This window comes from Vitis riparia, chromosome 6 (genome assembly GCF_004353265.1).
Source record: "Vitis riparia cultivar Riparia Gloire de Montpellier isolate 1030 chromosome 6, EGFV_Vit.rip_1.0, whole genome shotgun sequence".
NCBI lineage: Eukaryota > Viridiplantae > Streptophyta > Magnoliopsida > Vitales > Vitaceae > Vitis > Vitis riparia.
In genome coordinates, this window is record NC_048436.1 from 6,969,834 (window position 1) to 6,994,439 (window position 24,606).

Sequence of the window (24,606 nt, forward strand, 5' to 3'; positions counted from 1 at the left end):
TTAACCAAACACTCTTACTTTTCATCTCAACTGAACTTTCTTTTAGCCCAATTGTAAATAATTTTCCTAAAAGTTATAGGTTATGTTTGGTTCCCGAAAAATATTAAGGAAAGAAAAAAAATGCAAAGGAAAATGATTTTTTCATGTTTGGTTATCATATGAAAAATATAAAAAAAAATCAAATATAATTAAAACTAATTAAAAGCTTATATATTTTTAAATTATTTAATCTTTATATTAATGAGTTAAAATAAATAAAATGAGTTTGAAGTAACAAAAAAAATATTTTATCAACTTTTAATCTATTTTTTTATTTTCCTTCACTTTTTCTTTCCTTCTACTTTTCCTTTGTATTTTCTTTCCTTTGCATTTTCCTTCAAATTTTCTGGGAACCAAACATAACCATAATGATCTGACTATTAATATAAGTTAAAATGCTATTTCTGTTACCACTTGTTTTTCTCTTTTCCGAGGAAAGGTAAACAATAAAATGATAATAATTTACATTAGCTCTAAGTGTGACGAATGCCAAAAAGATAATAAGCAAATATTAAATCTAAGAACCACTTAAGTGGTGAAGAAAGAGTGATATTTCTAAGTCCAAATTTTCTCTTATGTCTATTCTTTACCACAATATCCCTCCAAGGGATCTTTACATGAATATGTTTAATTTACTACTACCACTACTACTACATGTTTCATCATGCAAATAATAAAATAAAATAAATTTAAAAAAAGAAAAAAGAAAAAAAAGAAAGGGGGATCCAGAGGCGAATAGTAACTTGGGTTAACCTTATCCATCTGAATTGCCTTTAACAACTACAAAAATGGCATAAACTACCATATATTGGGAAACATTAAATAAGATCATTTCCACCATAAGGACATGTTTGGAATGCTATAAAGGGAAATGAGAATGGGCTACTATCTTCTTTCTCATTCATCACCACATTTGATTCACTAACTAAAAATCCAGATAAGAAGAAAAAATTCATTCTCATGAAAACCAAATCCTAATGTTATCAGCATTTTGATTCCTTTCCTCAACATGGTATAGTGATTCACATCCATTCTCATTCCTATTCCTACCTACCAAACTCAACCTAAGTTTTAAAGGTCAACGGTGGAAGAAATCCATGTTTGAACATCTCATACAAAATTTTGGGTAAGCTACCAAAAGCTCCTCCATAAAACCGGCTTATAGAAAAATTCAGACAAAGACTATTTTGAAAAAATTCCTAGGAAGAAACAAATGCAAAAATGAAAAATTAGTAATGAAAAGATCAAACTGACAACACGTTTACTCATGTACCTTCTCATGTGCCTTATCAATTAGTTTTCTTCCTCTTCTTTGACTTTTTATGAATATGTATATCCTTTTTTGACACTCCTGTAGATGGTTTCCGCTTCTTGCTCTTCTTCATTGGAAGTGTTGGTTTTGCTTTATCTTTGTTCCCTGAAGAGGGCATGTCAATGGTAGATTGCTTCTTGCGCTGCTGTTTTGAGGGCACTGATTTTGCTTCCTCATCTTCTTCCCCGGCAGAAGAAGTGTCATCTAATGATCCATCCTCATCTGAACTAAGGATAAGGTCCTCCACAACATCATCTGTGATTGCCTCTTCCTGCTTCTCCTGAATCTTCTTCTTTTTCTTCTTTTTCCCCTCTTTTGATAGCTTAGCCCTGCACTCCAAACATGATAACATGAGAGAGAGAGAGAGAGAGAAAGAAAGAGAGAGAGAGAGAGAGGTTAGTTCTGTGCCCATACTTGGAATCACTTCCAGGAAACCAAGAAGAATTAAAGACAGCAGCACCATCCTCATTCACGGTATCATCTTCATCATGTTCGGACATCTTATTTCCAAATATGGAGGAGCGAGAACCCACAAGAACACTGGAAATTACAGGCATATTGTAAGGCGACAAACATGAACATGATAAAATGAACGTAAACGAAGCCTAATAAACAGTGCAAGTCTGAACCTGGATCCCATCAATGAGTCATTCCTTTGCTGTGCTCTTTGGTGTAGAGTTGCAACATACTGTGATAGAGGGCTTGCTCCTGACTTTTTCTCAGCCTATAATAAAACATAACGTATGTCAGTTGTAGAGTACCTAGTAGGAAAGGCAACAAGAGATTCAAGAATAGATGATTCCATCACACAGATCATTGGTGTGGCTCAACTTGTGGATCTGCATCATTTAATCATAACAAACCTTTGTCCCCAACTGAAAACCATGTGTTTACTGTTGTCCAAAAACTAAGGTCAAAGCAACAAAAATTCTATGATATAATAGTGTGATGATCTTAGAATTTCATAATTAAATAATGCTCAAAAAATAATATAAATTTTGTAAAAAAAAAAATCTTCTCGTTTCCCTGGATTGTAGACTTGGCTGCAACTCGGCCAGAATTCTGGGTTTCACCCACATTTTGACCCAAAACTGTCACAAAATTCTAAACAAGTAGTAGACGAGCTTTTGTCTCATTGGTAAGATCAATGTCTGCCCAACTAAACAAGGACCTTTTTTAAACCTCTTGCACGTTCTTCTATTAAGATTTTAACTTAGAAACCCAAATGAGTATATTTTGGGCCTCTTGCCCTCCTAAGTAAATGGTAGATAGAAAAGAGCTTTATGAAAGAGGTAAGAACAGAGGAAAATATAAAATAAAACATAAAAAAGAAGGAACCAAGAATATGCAAACCTCAAGAAAAGTTGTTGCAGCAGGATCATTTGGAAGAAAAGAAATACACATACGCCTTTCATTTGTAAATTCAGAATTGGCCTGAATCTGAGATACAAAACAACTCAAATATAAGCTTCACTATTTGTTAAAAGAAATGATGAGTTCACGCCAATCAAATTCTGACACATCAAAGCCCATACACTTGAACACAGATCATCACCACTGACGATACATACATTATGAATTAGCTGTCTCATTTCTCGCCGGAACCTCTCAATTTTAGTAGCTTTGCAAAAACTACGTAATCGCACAGCTGGAATAAAAGATAACTCCAAGAAAGCAACAGAATAGCTCCATTGAGCTAAATGTTCAGCAAGCTCTTCAACCACAGAAAACACACATGCCTCCTGAAATGCTCGTGTCTTTAGGGTTGGTTTGCTCACCTGCCACAGAAAGCTTTATATTTTTATAACTAATAAAGTTACTAGAGTGCAATCCAGTTATCAACAGGTAGAAAGAAAAATCATGCTTAGTAGTAGTACCTTCAGTACAGATTGCAAATTAACAGCTTTGCCAGCTCCTCCAGTGGGGGGCTTATTCAATTCTTTCATCTCCAGCATGTCTAAAAGGAGTAGAGAAACAGGTATAAAAGTACCAGTAGAAGAAGCAATTCGATTTAGCATTCTAGCACACCGCAATCTAAGGGGGAAGTATCGAGCAGTTGGAACCAAACGAGCAACTCCAGAAATTATTTGAGTCAGTGGATAAGCGAGTGGCCTAAAATCAGCCTCTGAACCATAGGCACAGACAGCTCCGGTCCAAAGCTCAAGGCAGTTTATGAATTTCCATTCATAAACCTTTCGGAATGCTTCCTATAAACAGTCAGGTATAGAGTGGAGTAAGTAAAGATATCGATTATTGGAGATCTGAACTCAAGGGAATTGCTCAAATGTATTGAATATAATGTATAGTCTATAATTGTTCAGTGGATGCCCTTTTAACTTATAAATAAAAAAATTACAAATAAATAAAATGTAGTTGGTGAACTTTTAAACTAACATTGGATAACTAAGGTTGCAGCTGCACATGGCGTCAAGGCAAATTACATCTTCTCGTTCAATGGAGCCAAAAAGATGAGTATGAGAAATAGCTAAATGTGCACTTATATAATTTAGAAAGTAAGAAAAAAATTAAGGATGGGAATTATCTAATAAATAAATAGAGGCAAATAATGTAGCATTGAAAGACATTACCTAGATGTATGAAATGTCTTATATACTAGGAAGAATTCATATACAGGGGACACATTCAATATCATACAAGGAAAATGAGGAAATAATACCTTAGTTCTCATATTAAGAGCTTCCCGTAAGATCATTCCCAATTGCCGAATGAAAACAAAAGCATGTTGATATGCAATTGGTAGGTCCACCCCGAGAAGTTCAATGACACAATTCCCAAGAAACTGAATATGTTGTAATTTCACAGCATTGACAAACTGGCAGTTTAAAACATAGGCCCTGTATATCCCTTTGAAGCACTCATCTAAACAATCAGAACCAAGGCGAATGCATAAGTCTCTTATAAATAGAAAGGAGACAACAGGAAGGGCACCTCCACCTGTACCCCAAAAATGAAGTGTAACCTGAAAAAGCCACAAACTTTGTATTTTATGTACCAGTTGATAACAGAATAGGCAATGACAGCAACTACAACCAACATTGGAACTGTATGAATAGTGTCTAAGTTCCTAAACATTGAAAGTATGTGCCCATATAAATTTACTCTAAATCTCAAATCAGTCCAATTGCAGAGTTCCACCAAAAGATTCCACTTAAGTGCTAAATCCTTCCTTTATTCCATATGGGGTAGAGCAATAACATTAAAAGTACAATTTGAGATTAACAGCAACATTTATCAAATTGGCCTAATAGAATGTCAATTGAACACTTGTGTCACTGCATTTTTCACAATTAACCAGTATTCTCTATCTTATCTTATGTAAAGAGAAATTGAACTAAAGGCAGGATGTTGTACTTTTCACTTACCCAGCACCATGTCTTATATAAGGAAAATATTTAACTCCAAGCAAAACTCTGTGCATACCTTAATGTACCTCCTTAGGAGACTTGGGAAAGCAGTCAAAAATATCGATGAATATCTGAGGCGCCGTAAAGTAAATGATATCATTTCCATATCAGTCATTTGGTTCAAAATGTGTAAAGCATTTCCAAGATATGACTTCACCAAATGGTTGTGGTCCTTCCATTGTTTTGTGCCCATTAGATTGTTTATGGTCTCTTTCTTCCCTCCAGAAGTTGGGAGTTTCAACAAACTTCGAAGAATTCCATCCATTTCACTTAGAACAAATAGCATTATTTTGTTGAAGACACCACTAGACATGATATTGAACTTTGTCGAAGACTCATCCTGCTCATCATCACCATAGTGGCAAGCAGTCCTAAAAGCTCTCATAAGCGAACGGATAGCACCTAATTTTGCATTTTCTCGAATTGAGTTACACCAGGAATCCACCATTTCAGTCGTGATAACATTTTTAGATGATTTATCTTCATTTTCTGCTTTATTAGCCACCTTTTCCAAGTCACTTGCATCAGCTTCATCATCTTCTGGTATTTCTGCATTTTCCATGTCAATGTCGTCATCTTCCATGTCAATTTCATCGTCTTCCTGCAAAAAACATTGCGACATATTTGATAGGACTATTTCAACTACCACATCCTTAGAAGAATTAAGAAGAAATATTTTTGCTTGCTTACATCAATGCCCTCGTCATTAAATGCTAGAAGCTCCTTATCATGCTCTTTCAAGAATTGATAGAATTCTGGGTCCTGCAGAAGACAACAGTTATTGACCTCACATTACACCAAGAACAACAGAGTGGAATTTAGATAAAATTTTGACAAAGCATTTAGGATCAAGCGACTACTGCCAATAATTATTTAATGCCAAAGATTCACTTGGGGGTTTATCAAACATGAAGATCATATTCATCGCACTGACCAACATAGTAGACCACATGAAACTAGTGACTACCATAGTGGACCACACAAAACTGTGCAACCCCTATATAAATGAATTCCAGATGTAGTCAGATCATTGTTCCTTGATGCAACCAGCAAAAGAGACAAAATTATTGCACAAAAACAGCAGAAAATTGACAGTAGATTACCTATAGGAAAAGAGTTTTTAGCTCGACTTCATAGACAAACACATTTTGTTCACTTGCACAAACAATGCATAATATCCAAGCAGCACACAAGTTTCACACATTTGACAATTTGCAAATAAATATGACTATCATGCCTCTGTGAACTGCAAGTCCACAACAAGCATGTGACACAAGTAGATTTTTTTTTTTTTTTTGATAAGTAAAAGGGTATTGGATTAATATAAAGGTATACACAACGTATACATATACAAAACCAATAGGGGCGGAAACCCATGTGACACAAGTAGATTTTAAATTCTACATGGAATAACAAGTCATGAATTTCAATTTACAAGATAAATCATCAGTAAAAAAACTCTACCCACTCAAAGTAACTTCCAACACTGACTTTTCAAGATGGAGAAGGAAATTTCTTGATGCAATGCCATCATTTCTGAATGGCAACCATAATCATAGAATACAATATTCAATATTAAAATTCCAACACCTTGTCCAATACTTGGGGTTAGAAATACTAAAGTTATCCTAATTATTCTAGTATGTAAAAAACCAAGTGTTCAAGAGCATTTGTTGCAGCTACTCAACACCAGTACAAATGCAAAATCAAGTTACAACACTGTAAAACTGTTATGGAACTATATCTGAAATAAATCCAAAAATCTTTAAAACAGAAGTAAACTTTATTCATTTATTCCCAAAGTGCTTACAAACCTAACTAACCAGAGGTCTATTTTTCCCCCTTGCCATGTCATATCCTTGTATCTCTGCCCTTAAATTCACCTGGTGTAATCTGTAATTGTGGACAATGTTTTTTAGATTGTATGCATGTCTTATATTTATACTCACCTTTGTTCCACTTCCACCATTTCTTTAATGAAGTCTAGTACTATTCTTAACATTTGATTCCAATCCAAATCAAAGGATGATGGTTATATCAAGAGGAACTTGAGCTGAACCATGCAAAGAGAAGAAATAGGTCTATGATCTACACAAAATTACAAAAATTGAAACAAAGAAAGGATGTTTACAAGAATATGCAATCCATGTGCCTTGGGGCACAGCCAACAACCCATATAATGCACGTCAAAAATCCCACGGCAACCACATAAAAACAGCATGGTTTACATTATAACTTTTAGAGAATGAAGGCAAAAGTGACAAAATGTACAAGTAGAAGAATAGGGTAGTAGAGAAAGAATTCCCTGAAATATGACATATTAGGATTTTCAAAGATTAGTTGCTTTAGCCAAAACAATAACAACCACCAATATATATAAAAAAAACAAATACCATACACAACCACCAAAATAAATAAATACCTTACACAACCACCAAAATAAATAAATAAATAAATAAATACCTTACACTAGAATATATGCTACAATTCACCCAAATTCATTCCATTACCAAATTATCATTTATAAACATATTGTTTGCCTTGCCAAGTAAAAATTTTCTTAGAAGGACCCAATAACTTGGTCTTGCACTCTACCTTTGAAAACATAAAACAATTGTGAAATCAATAATAATTAATCTCTTCAAGGGAAAGCAGCTCAATGGCATAAATAATTAACATATACAAGCATAATGCATGTTCTAACACACCCAAAAGATCCCCAAACACAACCAAAAGACGCCAAGTGACAAACACACCCAAATGAATATATGTGTGTGTGTGTGTGTGTGTGTGTGTGTGTGTGTGTGTGTGAGAGAGAGAGAGAGAGAGAGAGAGAGAGAGAGAGAAGAAAAAGAAAAAGAAAAAACCTAAACACCTAAGTTCATTGACGTCAAGCTACTTGTACTAAAAGTGATTCATAGAATTAAATGTCAAATTTTAACTACAATTGCCTTCATCATGGAACTCACAAAAACTATTCACCTCACTAAACTCTCAAAAACTATTTATTTCACTTAGGAAAATGGGAAAAAGCACCACATCTTTCCTACTCTTATTTAGACCAACTTAACAAGAACCAAATTCTCCCTTATAGCATTAACCAAATAAATATGAAACATGTATATGTCCCATGTCCAAAAATAATTACACTAAGCTTCATAATTAGCATACAAAAAATAAACAGTCAAGTTTCAATCATCTAATGCATAAAAAAAGATATAAAATCAACAATTTAAAAATAAAAAGAAAATCCCTAACCTTTTCCTGAAGTCTTTCTAATTCCTTCATATGCCCTCTTGCTTTACTTTGAGATTTTGATGTCATACTGTTTTCCATGCCTTCTTCCTCCTCTTCCCTTGTTACTTCACAATTTGAACTCTTGACTAAGATTACCCATAAAATCAGTAATATTGAAGAAAAGAAGTCTAATTCAAGTACAAGGAAAATATTCATCTTATCACCTCTTTTTATACCCTTTTCACCACTTGGTATGTCAATTGTTTTCATGTGAGCACATTATGAAAGGAAAATGATAGGCTGACCACCTATTTTACAACCTTTCTTTTAGTCTAATTCAAGTACAAGGAAAATATTCATCTTATCACCTCTTTTTATACTCTTTTTACCACTTGGCATGTCAAGTGTTGTCATGTGAGAATAATATGAGCAGACAATGATAGGCTGAACACCTATATCGAAACCTTTCTTTTACCATTAGATGTCATGTAGATTTCATGGAATTGACACACAAAAATATAAATGCTATTGATTCTCTTCCACTTCAACAGTTAAAAATAAGGTAGCAAGCAACAAACTAAAAAAAAGGAAAATAATTCTACACCAGACCAACTCAATTATCAGATGATAAAAGAAATGTGATACAAGAGATGGCCAACCTAGCATTTTTCCACACGAAACTCAAAAAATAAGTGGTAAAAGATGACCAACTTAGCATTGTCCAACCATTAAAAAATGCTAATCCAACCACCTCTTTCACAAAGTTTTATTTTAATCTGTGACTGATGTAACCCAATTGAAGAAATGGCATTAACACATCAGCACATATACTCATAATTCCATATTTGTGTCACATTTATGCCAAAGCTTAAGAAAGGGATAATAAGACTAATTTTCATTAATTCTCCATTTGGATCATCGGAAGTCTGAGTGAAAAAAAAAGGACGAACAAAGGGAGAAAACAAGAAGTAAAATTAAACTCATCATCATGGATCAAAGTATCCGTGAGTCCACTACGACTTGGCAGAGTCATATCCGTCTCAGCCCTTTCATGCTGAGTTCAATACCTGATACTATCTTAGGAACCAGTAAAACTCAATTGACTCGGTCAAGATGCTGAGTTGACTCAGGTGAATCGGCTGAGTTACCGAAAATGTTCTGAGTTAAACTCAAAACTAAAAAATTTCTTTCCAAATCCCAGCAAAAGAACACCAAACAACACCCAACACTGAGAAAAAGAACCCCAAACAACAACCAAAACTGAGAAATCTTTGAAAAATCAATGATTCACTTGAAAAGGAAAATTTTTTCACAAAAATCACGACCCATGATTGAAGAACCATGATGAAGAAAACAACCCCATGAAGTCTTTGAAAAGATTTTTTAGTCCAAGCAGTGATTGCTTTTGATGTGTATGAGAAGTGGTTGAGGGCATTTCATCGCTAACCTCGCCACGGGGTGGGCTGCAACACCTTCGTGGATAACTCGTCCTCCATTGGCGAGGATCTTGGGTGCTGATCTCTCATCTCTCTACTTCGTCTCCACTGTGTGGGTGTGGGCTGCAGAGGAAGGTCTCTGCTTTTGCCAAAGTAGGATTCTCCTCTCTCTCTCTCTCTCTCTCTTTTATTGATTTTTTATAATAAAATTGGAACGTGTGTAACATGTTCAACTCTACCCCTGATGAAATGTCCCCATGTACAAGAGTTAATTAAAGAAGGGGTTACCATGTGCTCAATAGTTCAAAAGGAAGAGGAACGGGGTTCTCCTCTCTCTCTCTTTCTCCGCGGGGTGGGTTGCTGGTGTTTGAGGAATGGGGATTGAATACAATGGCTAATTCTATATTTTCCAATATCAGTAATATAAATTGCATGGTAGTGATGTATTGTTTTATTGTTTTAAATGCCAATGTGAAATATTTACGATGCAAAACTTTCTTTCATTTTCTCATATATTTTTTTTTCTCAGCATCCAAACGAAGGCATATAACCTAGAAATTGATTGATTGAATTGGGGATAGAGATTGGAGCAGTACCTTGAACTGAGAAGATCAATCGAAACGGCGCGGTTGGGAAGACGGATTGAATGCTTTTATCTAAATGGAGTTTGGGGCGTCTTCTGCGGCAAACCCTAAACCAGTGTGCAAAGTGACCAAATAACTCCTTTTTGTAATTAGGTTGTAAGCTAACTCTCAAATAGTCCAACTAGTTCCTCTTGTGCGCTACGCAGCCCATAGTTGCGTTTTAGGATGGAAGGGTTTTTAATCTTTTAGTTTTATTTATTTATTTAATGTACAAATATACGGATTTTATCGGCGATATTTCGCCGATATATCGGATATCGGCGACCTTGAAACGAAATTCAAAACCAATTATCGATCGAGATGAATATCGGCAAAAAATCGGCGATATATCGGTCTAGAACCGATAAATCGCGAGTGGAGCGACGCGCGGAGCTGCCGGAGGAGGATATCAAAAAATGGCCGAAAATATCACCGATATTTCGGTATTTTATCGGTATTTTTACCGATTTTTCGGGAAATTTCCCGATATTTCCTACCAGTCCAGCCCGCGCACAGGATACAAAATCTGTCCTTTTTTTTTTTTGGAAAATACATAAGATGCTATTTGGTAATCTGATCATCATTTGCAGGCAAAGGTTATGTTTTTCAGCCTGGCTCAAATATCGTGGATTTAGGGTTCGTGAAATTTAAATCCAATGGCACAACAGCAAAGAGACCCCTAGAACAGATCCAGAAAACACAGGGAGCAAAAGAAAAGCAATTTTTTTGGTTTTCCTTGGGGGTTTGGCATGGAGTTTCTCGGAAATCAAAGGAGGATGAATTTTTCCGGAAATCGAATGGGGGATGGATTTTCTTGGGAATCAAACGGGGGTTGCAAAACAAAAAAATAATAACATGATTAGATTAGTACCTGCGAGTATTGAGAGTAGCAGAGGAAAATAGGGCCTTTTTAGGGATTCTCTCGTCTGGAGGGCAACTTCACGAAAGGGCTTCTTGATGCCCGAGTGAGAGAAGTGGGTAGCCATTTTGATTTTTAGATTTAGTAGGGATTAAAAAAAAAAAAAAAAAAACAAATCATAGAACAATTTTCCTCCCTCAATATAAATAATTATTAATTATCCATCTTTATTTTGATTAAATCACTACCATTGAAATTTCGATTTTTATAGATTATATTTTATAAATTAAAATTAATTTAATAAGATAAATTATTAATAATTTTAATTATTTAAATAAATTAATGTTAATAGAAAAAGTTGTTACCACGTATTTTTAATAAAATTATAGAAATTAAACCTCAAATAAAATATTTTATATAAATTAATTTAATTTTTCATTTAAAATATAATAAAACATGTTTTAATAAAAATATTTTAAAATTTTTTAAATAAATATTGTTTTCAACAAGATGAGCTTACTTCATCTAATAATATAATGAATCATATGGATCTTTCTTTTAATACTAAGGACTATTGCAATATCATATGTATTATATTTATGTATAAATTGTTTTTATTTAATAAAATCAAAATTTTCTTAACTCAATTATAATTGTATACACTTTCAAAATTCATATTTATTATTCTTAAAATTCAAATGTCGAATCTACTGATATATCTCTGTTTACGATGTTTTTCTTCTTGATTATATATATGTCAATTACACTTACAAGATAACTTTAAAATGTGTATTCTTACTTATTTTATCATTTTTTTTTAGTTTTTTCAAGCATTCCTATGAATTTTAAATAATTTTCACTCCACCGATATTTGTGAAAAAATTTCCACCGATATTTCCAATATATCCATAAAATCAAAGTATCGATATATCCATAAAATCCAACTTTTTAATCCATGCAAATATATATATAAATTAAACACCAAATCCCAACTCCTCGCTGAGGTAGAAAGAAAATATTATTGCATACCATAAGTTTATAAGTGATTTTTAATTGGAACTCCAAATATATGTCCAAATAATGCATAAAACTTCTTAATTTTTTAAACTCCTTGTGACTCTTTGTTTGTATATGAGAATTTAGATTCTTTAAATATTTTTTATTTTATTGATTAAAAAAAGTAGGAAATTAATAATAAGATTGATATAGAAGATCAATACAAAAAAAAAAAAAAAAAGACAAGAAGAGATACATCTACCCCCTGCATATTTGATACTTTCTCCTACAAAGAAACTCGTAACACCAATCCCATTTGTAATTCCATCAATTACTCGTCCATAAAAAATAAAAATAAAATGAGTTAGCTCCATCAATCCTTTTATACCCTTAGTTAAAGATGTTTCATAAAAAGCATCTATGTAACCACGATTATATGACCAATTATATACCTTATTTATTATTTTATCCCAAAAAAATCTCTTACAAACTTTGATGGCAAATGAATTAATTAAATCCAAAATTTGTAAAGATGAATAAATAGAATATAAAAGATACACTAAAAATATTTCAAAATAAGATATATTGACTGAAAAAATTGCATGTATAACAAATTCATACCAATCCCCATAGTTATTCAAATTTTTATGTAAAAGGTTTGTATTCAGATTTAACCATTTTGATAATATATCGAAATCCATTCTTTCTTGATTGGAAGGAATTCCTATGGCTCCAACGAACAAAGTAAATAGGGTTAATGCAAATGAGGGAATAACATAGCCTGTATACTTCATTTTATTGATCAAACTAAGTTAATCATAAATTATTTGATAATATTAATTTGGATCCCCTTAAAAATAAAATGGATCTAATTGCACTTCACGCTTCAAATTGTTGATGATTCAATCAATCTTTCTTGGGCAAAAGAGAGGATATCTTGAGGGACAGAATGGGAAAATACCATATGACCCAATATATCTAACAAACTACACTATACATGAATCCAAGATATATTTTCCTCTCCATGCTTTTGAAAAGGCGCTTTTGGAGCACCAATAGGCATAAAATAACGGGAAAAAAAAATCCCACAATATTCAATAGTAATACACATCAATTAATAAATTCCAATAATAGCCATCGACACAATTCAAATTCTCTTGCACGTGAAAACATCTCAAGACATGCATCTATAAATTCTCATGAGCGCGAAAACATCTCAAGACAACATCTATAGTAGAATGCCCTACAAACAAAAACAATTCATATCCACTCATTAATCTTCACCAAAATACCAGAGCATCACTTCCCACAAAATAGCAAGGCATTCTTACCAAATCAATCCAAAGAAAGTTTGTCATTGCATCCCAAATGAACTATCTTCAGCAAAAACATCAAAAGTGACACCATAGATAAAAAAAAAAAAAAAAAAAATGAAAAGCATGAAGCAGATGCATATTTATTGTCAATAAATCTAAAGAAAATAACTTAATTCTTAAAAATTAACTTAATACTTGGTTTCCAAGAAAACAAAGGAAAATAAACTAAAAACTTTAAATCTTCTAAAAGATGGTAAAATTCCATGCTTTCTTCGCTTCCTCTCCTAATTTTCGGACTTATACACTAAAATCCAACAACCAAACTAAAATTGCGGGGTACACTAGCCAACACAATCTCTTACTCCAAAACCACACCAGAAAGCCACTTGATCTGAAGCCTTGATGAAAATCAAACATTAAATGCAAGAAACAAACATCCACAGATGCTTAAAAAAAAAATACCTAAATTCAAATCGAAAACAACAATTCTAATACATAACCATCAAATCCATGGAAACACCAAATCGCACCAAAACAAGGAAAGCTACACAAGACTTTGAAGTTGCCTTTAGTGGTCCAAGACTGATCGAATGACCTAGAAGAAATGAGATCGTCAAGCAGATCGAGCTTGCTTTCGACAATCGAGAGTGGCAAAGTAGCGAGAAAAGATAAAAAAAAAGAGGGAATGAGCGAAGAAGAGTAGTGGTTGGAGAGTCTTCGATGAGACCGCAACTTTAGAAATTAGATAAATGGAAATGAAAAAAGTAGCATAAACGGATTATAAGGTTTTGACAAAGTGTTTTAGTAGAAGTAGAACACTTGTGAAAGAGACCAAGAGAGCGAGATGTCACAGACTTAGTTTTTTCCTAAGCTCGTGCGACACTTAGACAAGTTAAGACCCTTGATCTTGTTAAGTCAGTCTTACTCCCGATGCTTAGCTTGCTAGGCTAAGATGTTCATGACTTGGAAGCTTTAGAAGGCGTAGTAGGCAACTATTGAAGAATATAAACTTTTATTGCTCAAAGGAAGCTTTACATGTGCTTTGGAACTCACTTGCTTGGTGTCTTGGCCAAATGAGGTCCTCACCTATTTATAGGCATCAATGAAACTCTCTGGAACTTTGGAGGATTTTTTAAAAGACATGAATATTCTAGAACACCCTACATACTTCTATGTACAAGCCTATGTACAAGAATATACAAGAGATCTCTAGAATTCTCTAGAAAGTCTTGGACTCCTCTTATGCCTTCCACCATAGTGTGGAGATGTGTGGGCATCTCTAGGTATCTTTAGAACTTTCCACACTTTTCCCACTAATGGCTAAGTGTAGGAGTCTCTAGAAGCTTCCTAGGCTCTATATAAACCCATGAGGAGGCTCATTTGAAGCATCTTGTGACACTCTCCCCCACCTAAGCCGCAGACGTCCTCATAGCGTCTTCCACTTGGAATCGCTCAATCTGCTCTTGAAACTGCCATAGTGCGTCTGTTGGCTCCTAGCTAGCCTCTCTCTCCTGTAGTCCCTTCCATTTCACCAAGTACTCCGTAGCAAGAAGCACGCCTCATTTCCTAATGACTTGGTCTACAATGATGTGTTCTACTTCCATGTCATAGGAGGTCACAACTGTTGTAAGTGCCCTTTTAGACAACCGTTGGCTTGGATCATCCTTGTCTTCGTGATATGGTTTTAAGTAATTTACGTGGAAGACGGGATGAATCTTCAACCTCGGTGGCAACTCAACTTTATAAGACACCTTGTTGACATTCCTAAGTATGGAGAAATGTCCTTCATACCTCTTCACAAGGCCCTTATGCACCGACCTCAGCGACTTGAATTGTTGGGAAGGAGCTTGACAAGTACCATGTCTCAAACCTTGAACTATGTGTGACATCACTTCTTGTCAGCTCACTTCTTCATATTCCTAGTAGCCTTGTCCAAATATAAGTGTGCTATGTCAGCTTGCTTGTGCCACCCCTTAACGAACTTTAAAGTCGTTGGACTTCTACTAATATAGACCATTACTAGTGTGTGAGGTGTTAATGGCCAATATAGCCTATATGCCCGTATAGCTCATATAAGCCTCAACTTCATCCTATATTTGAGGCCAATAGTAAGCCGACTCAACTAATGCCCTCGTGCATTGTTGCCCAGGGTGCCTAGCCTGCTTGGTGTCATGGCATTCCTTAATTAGGTTATGTCTTATGTTTCTCCACTTGGGCACGTAGAGTCATCTTCCCTTAGTGTAGAGTAGGTTGTTTTTTTACCAAAAACTGTTTGGTTTTCCCCTCATGGGCTAAGGCAGTGAGGCTCTTAGCCATTGGATCATGTTGCAGCCTCTCCCTTAAAAGTTCCATTATCTTTCTTTAGGGCTGACTCATCATGGATGCTAGCTTTGCCTTACATCTTAGGGCATCGACCACATAATTACCGCTTCCTAGCTTATACTCCAGATTATAGTTGAACTCGGCCAGGAAGTCTTGCCACCTAGCTTGCTTAGGACTTAGTTTTTTTTTTTTTTTTTTTTTTTTTTTTTTTTTTGCGTTTGAAAGTGGCTAGTGGCAACATTATCGGTCTTCACTATGAAGTGAGACCCTAGAAGATAGTGCTTCTAGGTGTGCAAGCAATGAACAATGGCAACCATTTCATTTTCTTGCACTATGTAGCGCTTCTCCGTGTCATTTAGCTTACAACTCTCGAAGGCGATCAAATACCTATCTTGCATAAGAACTCCCCCAATAGCAAAGTCTAAGGCATCTATGTGTACCTCAAATACCTTGGTGTGGTCGGGTAGTGCTAATACCAACTCCTCAATCACAGCCTTCTTCAAATCCTCAAAGGCTCGTTGGCACCTTTCATTCCACTCTCATGCCTTTTTCTTTTTAAGAAGATCAATGAGTGGAGTTGTCATTGCCAAGTAACCCTTGATGAACTGCCGGTAGTAATTAACTAAACCAAGGAAATATCTTAGTTGAGGTACCTTGGTTGGTGGATCTCACTCCTAAATGGCCCTAACCTTGCTGTTGTCCATCATCAGCTTGCCATCATTGATACGATGTCCTAGGAAGCTCACCTATTTCTTAGCAAATGAGCACTTCTTCTTTACATATAACTTGTTATGCCTTAGAATCTTGAAGACCTTCCTTAAATGCTCTACATGTTCTTTCAGGGTGTTACTGTAGATGACTATATCATCCAAGTACACTACCACGAATTTGTCTAGATATGGATGGAAGATCTTATTCATGAGTGTGCAGAACATCATTGGGGCATTGGTAAGGCCGAAGAGCATCACTAAGAACTTGTATGAGCCATACCTAGTCACACTTGTAGTCTTCGGCTCGTCTCCCTCCCAATCCTTACTTGGTAGTAGCCCAAACTCAAGTCTAGCTTCATAAAGTATCTTGCCCTATCGAGTTGATCAAACCAGTCGGCAATGAGCGAAATAGGGTATTTGTTCTTTACCATCACCTTGTTGAGTGCCCGGTAGTCGATGCACATCCGTAGGGATCCATCATGTTTCTTTTGAAACAAGACTGGCGTGTCATAAGGAGTTTTAGAAGGTTGGATGAATCCCGTGTCCAGCAGCTCCGTGAGTTGTCTCATTAGCTTTTCTAACTTAGGCGGTGCCATCCTATATGCCCCCATAACAGGGGGCTTAGCTCCCAGCTCCAATTCGATTTTATGGTCTTCATATTTTCTAAGTGGGAATCTCTTGGGCAACTCGGGCGGCATCACGTCTTTAAACTCATCAAGGATTCCCTCAATTTCCTTAGGCATGGGCTTCCCCGACCCATCATCCTTTCTCTCCTTAAAGATGGTCAGGTAGGTCACCTTCTTCTTCTTTAACCCATTTTTTTTTTACTTACATAGCCGATACCATAGGGGTTTTGGGTGAACCTTTAGTGACCGCAAGGACCATGCATGGCTTCTCCTCCTCTAGGATGGCCATTGAGTGTAGAAAGGGTAGTGGCACGACCTTGACCTTCTATAGGAAGTCCATTCCTAGTACCATCTTGAAGTCGTCCATGGGTGCCACTATGAAGTCAATCATTCCTTCCCATGAGCCAATGTGCATAGCCACTCTGCGTGCTACTCCATGTGATGGCTTGGTAGCTGAATTAGCTGCCTTGAGCCAACCTCCTTCCTTGGATTCTTGGAGCTCCAACTTCTTTGTCTCATTCTCCGAGACAAAGTTATGAGTGACACTAGGGCCTTGGTGGCATTTCCATTTACAAGGGCCTCTACATCCATTAACATTTTACTTTGAGGCATCTTAAGTACTAGCTTAGCCTTGAGGGCGTTTAGGAGTTATAATGATCCCACATGAGCATCGCCTTCCTTCTCATTCTCCTTGATCATGGCATTTAGGGCTTTCCTCTTGGGATAGTTTTGCGCCCAATGTGGACCATTACATAGGAAGCAGTTGGCCTTAGGTGTGAACTCCTTCCGTTTGTCCTTGCACTTGTCATCCTTGCCACTAGGGGCCTTGCTTGATCCTTCCTTAGGTGTGTAGCCCCGTGATCTCTTGTCTTTCCCATATTTGGCATGATTAGCCTTGAATTGTGGCTTGGACTTGAAGGAGTCTCCCATTTTGTATTCCACCAAGGACTCCGCTAGCGCTGTAGTTGTGGCTTGGTCTTGGACACCATGTCTCCTTAACTCTTACTCGGCTCAACTTTGTAAGTTATCCATGAAGTTGAACATTAGTTCCTTCTTGGACATGTCAGGTATCTCAAGCATAAGTGCAGAGAACTCTTTGACATACTCACGGATCGGGCCCGTGTGCTTGAGACGTTTCATATTTTTTCTTGCTAAGTAAATCACATCTTCAGAGTAGAATTGCTTTTTGATCTCTTGCTTAAAGACATCCCATGTGTTTATGGTGCACGTCTCATTTTCTATATTGGCAAACCTCCAATGCCACCATAGAGTAGCATTATTGGTGAGGTAGAGGGTCGCAGTACGCACCTTAGTGTCTTCATCCGTTAGTGTGATAGCCTCAAAGTAGCGCTTCATGTGCCACAAGAAGTTGTCCAACTCCTTGGCATCCTTCTTGCCATTGAATGTGTGTGGTTTGGGCACCTTCATTCTTGGTGCCTCATGAGTGGCCATGACTCGTGCTGATACAATAATCTTATAGATGGCCAACTTTTGTCAAACCTCCTAGTCTCGGGCCTCCATGCATGCAGCCAAGGCCTCCACCATTGACTTCATGCTAGCAAACATGCTCATGACCTTGTCTTAGAAGGACATGAACCCCTCGTGTGACACCGGTTGAACTTGTGAGCCTAGCACCCCGTCACGAAGGTCTTGGATCTGCTCCCTTAGATCCTCTAAGCCCTTCTCCATGCCTTGTTAGATCAAGTCCACCCATCCCAATTGTCTGCCATGGCTAGCTCCACCTTGGCTAGTCTTGCCTCCATGTTGGCTAAGACATCATGAGATTTATCCTTCTTGCTCTTACCCCGTACAGTAGGCTCGATCTCCCTCCCACGGGTTTGCTCACTAGTCTCATCCACATTGGAGCCCAACATGCTTCCTTTATTATGTCTGCTTTGTAGCCGCACTCTAATACCAACTATTACGGACTTAGTCTTTTCCTAAGCTCGTGCGACACTTAGACAAGTCAAGACCCTTGATATTGCTAAGTCAGTTTTACTCCCGATGCTTAGCTTGCTAGGCTAAGATACTCACAACTTGTAAGCTTTAGAAGGCGTAGTAGGCAACTCTTGAAGAATGGAAGCTTTTATTGCTCAAAGAAAGCTTTACAAGTGCTTTGGAACTCACTTGCTTGGTGCCTTGGCCAAATGAGGCCTTCACCTATTTATAGACACCAATGGAACTCTCTAGAACCTTAAAGGGTTCCTTACAAATCATGAATATTCTCAAACACCCTACACAATTCTATGTACAAGAATATACAAGAGATCTCTAGAATTTTCTAGAAAGCCTTAGACTCCTCTCATGCCTTCCATCATAGTGTAGAAATATATAGACATCTATTGGCATCTCTAAAACCTTCCACACCTTTCCCACCAATTGCTAAGTGTAGGAGTCTCTAGAAGCTTCCTATGCTCTATATAAACTCATTGGAAGGCTCATTTGAAGCATCTTGTGACAAAGAGCAAGAGAGAAATAGAGCAAGAAAGGGGTGAGGGTTTGTTTGGGTGGTCAGAACAACCAAATCAGCTAATTAAGTTTATGAATTAATAAATAAATAAATAAATATTAGAACAACACAATTAATATAGAACAAAATATTTATATGAAATTACCATTCTACCATTTCCAAATTCAAATCATAAAAGATGTGTTTAGATTACGACAAACTCTTAACCAAGGTTTTTGAAATCTTTTTTGGAACATCTATTCTCCCCAAGTATTCTCAATAATTACTAAAAATATGGAAAATATAAAATATATATAGCTAATTAATAGCATTTTTTTATATTTAATTATTTAATTAATTTTTAAAAAAAATAATGTTCATCTATTTTATAGTTATATTTGAATATATTTTATTTTAAAACATTTATATTTATTAAATGATTATATTAATAGGTCAAATTATATTTGTTTTTTCATAGAGAAATAAGATTGAATTTTATTTATTGTTTAAAAATAAAACAATATTTCAAATTGTAATTCAAGTATCATCTACATTAAAATTGGAAATAAGTTTTATAATAAATTAATAAAATCTTTATTTATTTTCTATATTTTTATTGTTTTGTAATATAAGATTTTAATATTACATAATATAAATAGTTATTTTTATTATATTAAATTAATTAATTATAATGAATAAAATATAGTTAATTTTATTTATTCTTATTATTTAATAAAAAAATATTTTATTATTTATTGAATTTTAAAAATTAAAATAATAATCTTATTCAAATAAGGTCTACAGTTCTTATAAAACTTTTTAAAAAAAAAATGCTCTTCTCTCATGTCTTTTTTGTTCATGGTTTGATATTAGTATAATAGTAGGACATTTATAAATATTGAAAAAGAAAATAGTTCTTAATGTTGTGACACCTATTATAATTAGAAAATAAGTATGCTTTAAATTAAAAAATTAAATTTGGTAACCATCATTATTATTTGACTCTTATGAATATTTAAATTTTTTTTAATTTTAATTAAAAATAAAAATAAAACAGAGATTGTGATTGAGATTTTCTTTTTTCAAAAATATATTATTTTATTAGAAAAAAGGGTAATTATTTTATAATATATAATTTCTTTATTTTCGCTTTTTCAACCTGAGAAAATTCTAATTTTGAGAAAAAAATTGAATTTTTAATATAAATTTTATAATCATTCACAATAATTAAAAAATAATTATCTATGAATGGTTTTTATACTTTTACTTTTTAATTCTTTTTAGTTTAAATTATATTTTAAAATTTTTAAAAATGTGTTATTTTATTATTAACCTAAACTATTAGGGAGTGTTTGGTACGCTGGAATGGGAAATGAAAATGAATATTTTGTTTCTATTCCTATTTATTTATTATGAAATGAAAATGAATTTGTGATTTAATTTTTAATGTTTGAATGAATTTAGGAATCTATGGTTATATATATATATATATATATATATATATATATATATTATTTCAATGTTAGGTAATAATAGGAATGGAAATGAAAAGATAAAAAATTGACAATAATCCCTTTACATTTTACATTTTAAAAGAATAAATTTGAAACTTTTTTTTTTTAATTATTATTGAATGATAAAACTAAACAAATAATATATACTCAATAAATAAAAAATTAATCATAAAAAATCATACAACCCCACAATAGGGTCAAATATATCCTTATAAGTTATAACCTCACTAGAGAACTCAACTCCCAACATCTCATATATATATATATATATTAAAAATATAAATTTATTAATAATAAATATTAAAAAAATCACAGCAAACACTTTAATTTCACGACTTCATAATTTCAAAAAAGAAAGGCCCATTGAAAAATTTTAAAAGTCATATTTTTGCCTTTAAATTTTTATCAACAAGGCTTAAAATAAAAGAAAAAAAGAAAAGCAAAGGTGAATTAATTGAAAAAATAAGTTCAAAATTAATTCATCTTTACTAAAATGTTAATTCATGAGTCACTTAAAGTAAGAAAATCTACTTAAATTTATTACATGAAGGGGAAAATATTCTGATTTGTAATTGATACAATAGGAATTCAACCAAAGCCAACTCATACTAAACATCTTAATTCTTAATTCTGTATTGATTAAATGAGTTGATAAGTTTTTAATAAGATTAATTGATTAAAAAGAATGAAAAAAAAATCTCTAATTTGTAAAATTTTCTCTCATTTTTGAACTTAAAGAGTAATATATTTTATACATAAATATCCTTCAATATTTTTATTATTTACATTGTTTTAAAAAAAATGTTATTTTTATAAGAGAAAAACGAGGGTATCCTTCTTCAAAAATAAGTATTTTTTTTTTGCAAAAGGTTAGATTTGTAATTCGATGTTTCGTGATTATGCCTTTTTAATATTATAAATTTTGCTAGTTAAATATTTTTCAATTAAATTTCCACTTATGTCTTCAACATTAATAAACAATAAACATGTTTTATAAAACAAGAAAAAAATAAAAATATTATTAATAATAAATATTAAGAAATAATAACAAAACATTAATTGGACCTTATAATTTCGAAATGCCTTTAAAAATTATTTATTTATTTATGGAAAAATTGGAAATACAATATGACCGTTGGAGGGTCGCGTCTATTCCAAAAAGCTATATATTTATTAATGACGTTCCAAAAGAGCCCAACTATTCAGTCCCAGAGAGAGAGAGAAAAGAGAGAGGTTTTGGGTTCTGATCGGTGGTCTTGGTGGCGAGGATCGGAGACAGCCCACCACCAAGAATCATCTGACATGGCTTCCAGAGTTGTTCCTGTTCTAAACCAACCAAGAGGTTTTAGATTAATCTAATTTGGTTTTTGGTTTGTTTGTTTTCTGAAATTTTGTTCGTCATTGATTTTCATGGTTCTGTTCATTGATTTGTGATGTTGTATGCATGTAGAGTTGAATTCTTCCTTTGACTATGCGGATTGGTTTTTAAATTCTTCTTTCTGGAAATTTCTCTTCTTCCATTTTTAAATATGTTTGGTTGGATTAATAACCGCTGACATCTGGGTTTCGTTTAACAGCATAGGCTTTTTATTTCTTTGATTTATTATGCAGTCTGTTCTTACTTTCTGAAGTTTTCTCTACATTGGTGGATTCTTTTTTTGTTTCTGGGTTTTGTTTGTTGCTGGATATGAATCAAATTTTGCTGTGTCTTCAGGAGGAAAGCAGAAGAATGCCCCAGAAAAGGCTAGAAACCGGCAAGCTCTCAGAGAAATCGGAAATCTTATGAATAATACTATTCCAGCAGGGGAAGGGACATTCAATCCACAGATTTCTCGCCCCCTTACAAGGTTATACACCTGACTCTCTCCTTTCAAAACTTTTTAAGGCACAAATGCACAGAAAACATTTGCTCAAGTTGTTAAATTCTTGCCTTTTAGGAGCTTTTGTGCACAATTACCGGAAAATGGGAGAGCACAGAAACCCATTGCAGAAGTTATTTCTGTTCATGGATTTGCCCCTGGAAAAGCTCGAAAGATGCCGAAACCTCAGACTGTGGTGACCATTAGCCCAGATGAAAATGATAAGAGTAAACCTTCAACACAAGGGTCCTTAACTAAGAAGGTCAAGACCCTCTCTTCAATCCTCACTACTCAAAGCAAGATGGTCTGGCTCTCTTGAAATCTTCTTTGGTGCCTTGTTTTCTTGCTGTGTTCTAATTTTGATGCATCTGATCAGGCTGCATGTCGACTCACTGATAGGCCGAGGGTTCCAATAATAAACATTGATGCAGACGATGTTGATAATGAACTTGCTGCTGTTGAATACGTTGATGACATCTATCAGTTCTACAAGATGACAGAAGTATTGATCTTTTAAACTCCATCTAGCTCTTTCAATATTGATCTTTCATTAAAGAAAAGCTTTTTTGTGCAGGATGAGAATCGAACGATACATTATATGGATTTGCAGACCGATATTAGTTCCAAGATGAGAGCAATCCTAATAGATTGGCTGGTAGAAGTTCATAGAAAGCTTGAACTTATGCCTGAAACGCTTTATCTTACCATAAACATTATTGATCGATACCTGTCGACAAAAATTGTATCTAGGAGCGAGCTTCAGTTAGTTGGCATCACTTCAATGCTGATTGCTTGCAAATATGAAGAAATTTGGGCACCAGAGGTGGTGTTCTTCCCTTCTGGTGTTGTGTCATGTCATCATTTGTTGAAAGCTCCTACAGCTTCTCTAATATGGGTTTTTGGGATTCATTTTCAGGTGAATGACTTTGTGTGCATATCAGATAATGCCTATGACAGGGAACAGATACTCCAAATGGAGAAATCTATCTTGACAAAGTTGGAATGGTACTTAACAGTTCCTACACCATATGTCTTCCTAGTTCGGTACATCAAAGCTTCTGTTGCACCGGATCAAGAGGTACAACTCTCACTGAAATTTTGGAAAATTTCAAGCGAGGAAATCATCATAAATGGTCTTTTTCCCGCTCTATTGTAGATGGAAGAGATGGTGTTTTTCCTAACTGAACTGGGTCTGATGAACTATTCTACAATATTGTACTCCCCATCGATGCTTGCTGCTTCAGCAGTATATGCGGCTCGTTGCACCCTCCGCAGGATCCCTCTCTGGAGTGCAACTCTAAAGCACTACACGGGCTACACCCAAGACCAACTAATGTAATCTTAATCTAGTCCAATTCTATCTACAAAAGTATTCTAATCGACAATATTTACTGACCATGACTTCATCTCTTCTTGTTGTCTTCAATAGGGACTGTGCGAAGCTCTTGGTTAGCTTTCACTTGGGAGCTGCAGAGAACAAGCTCAAAGCAGTCTATCAGAAATTTTCAGAACTAGAAAGGGGTGCCGTTGCCCATGTCTCTCCAGCCAAAAATCTTTCAGCTGGCGCCTAGGCGTCTGCAAGATGTATTTTTTTCCTCTATCTTGGTAGTGTTGTACATGTTTTTCACTCTTGAAAAATGATGATGTTCAGATGTATTTGGCAGTTAGTTAAAAGGAATCAACCATCAACGTAAGTTGTTTGGGACTACAGGTGAGTTTTGCCTCATACGACCAATAAATCCCCATCAAAGGAAAATCTTGATACCATTTGTTGGAAAAATCACAACACTCAAAAGTAACAAGAAAAATAAAGTGAAATAGAAAAAATAAAAGATTTACATGGTTGAGTGTAGTCGCCTATATCATGGGAGACCGAGATCACA

At 34.7% G+C, this 24,606-nt stretch overlaps 2 protein-coding genes across 7 annotated transcripts; one reads left to right on the plus strand and one right to left on the minus strand.

Annotated features, from left to right (window-relative positions):
• Positions 1 to 909: 909 nt before the first annotated feature.
• Positions 910 to 10,520, minus strand: LOC117916450 (nucleolar complex protein 2 homolog). 4 transcript variants are annotated; one of them, XM_034832497.1, is made up of 11 exons: positions 10,046 to 10,520; positions 8,035 to 8,138; positions 5,467 to 5,538; positions 4,793 to 5,377; positions 4,029 to 4,331; positions 3,229 to 3,558; positions 2,923 to 3,129; positions 2,705 to 2,791; positions 1,981 to 2,075; positions 1,766 to 1,891; positions 910 to 1,680 (listed from the first exon to the last, which is right to left on the minus strand). In XM_034832497.1, exons 2-11 carry the CDS (start codon positions 8,110 to 8,112, stop codon positions 1,329 to 1,331), a joined length of 2,235 nt encoding a protein of 744 aa, XP_034688388.1. In that variant the 5' UTR covers positions 8,113 to 8,138; positions 10,046 to 10,520; the 3' UTR covers positions 910 to 1,328. The 4 variants fall into 4 exon arrangements, with proteins under 4 accessions (XP_034688388.1, XP_034688387.1, XP_034688386.1 ...); XM_034832496.1 differs by having other exon boundaries at positions 8,035 to 8,159; XM_034832495.1 differs by lacking the exon at positions 10,046 to 10,520 and adding an exon at positions 9,461 to 9,997.
• An 11,571-nt stretch (positions 10,521 to 22,091) lies between these two features.
• On the plus strand, positions 22,092 to 24,390 carry LOC117916684 (G2/mitotic-specific cyclin S13-7-like). 3 transcript variants are annotated; one of them, XM_034832833.1, is made up of 8 exons: positions 22,092 to 22,206; positions 22,579 to 22,711; positions 22,802 to 23,027; positions 23,100 to 23,225; positions 23,298 to 23,546; positions 23,640 to 23,801; positions 23,880 to 24,058; positions 24,153 to 24,390. In XM_034832833.1, exons 1-8 carry the CDS (start codon positions 22,167 to 22,169, stop codon positions 24,292 to 24,294), a joined length of 1,257 nt encoding a protein of 418 aa, XP_034688724.1. In that variant the 5' UTR covers positions 22,092 to 22,166; the 3' UTR covers positions 24,295 to 24,390. The 3 variants fall into 3 exon arrangements, with proteins under 3 accessions (XP_034688724.1, XP_034688725.1, XP_034688726.1); XM_034832834.1 differs by having other exon boundaries at positions 22,802 to 22,985; positions 23,280 to 23,546; XM_034832835.1 differs by lacking the exon at positions 23,298 to 23,546.
• Positions 24,391 to 24,606: the final 216 nt, after the last annotated feature.

What these genes read in the sequence shown, in the direction of transcription:
- LOC117916450 (XM_034832494.1), bottom strand. Translation starts at nt 9,539, where the DNA reads ATGAGAGATCAGCACCCAAGATCCTCGCCAATGGAGGACGAGTTATCC. An exon ending in GCAGCCCACCCCGTGGCGAG is followed by an intron (nt 8,160 to 9,460) that starts GTTAGCGATGAA and finishes GGGTAATCTTAG; the next exon opens with TCAAGAGTTCAAATTGTGAA. An exon ending in TCCTAAGGAGGTACATTAAG is followed by an intron (nt 4,332 to 4,792) that starts GTATGCACAGAG and finishes TGGCTTTTTCAG; the next exon opens with GTTACACTTCATTTTTGGGG.
- LOC117916684 (XM_034832833.1), top strand. Translation starts at nt 22,167, where the DNA reads ATGGCTTCCAGAGTTGTTCCTGTTCTAAACCAACCAAGAG. An exon ending in ATTTCTCGCCCCCTTACAAG is followed by an intron (nt 22,712 to 22,801) that starts GTTATACACCTG and finishes CTTGCCTTTTAG; the next exon opens with GAGCTTTTGTGCACAATTAC. An exon ending in TCACTACTCAAAGCAAGATG is followed by an intron (nt 23,028 to 23,099) that starts GTCTGGCTCTCT and finishes GCATCTGATCAG; the next exon opens with GCTGCATGTCGACTCACTGA.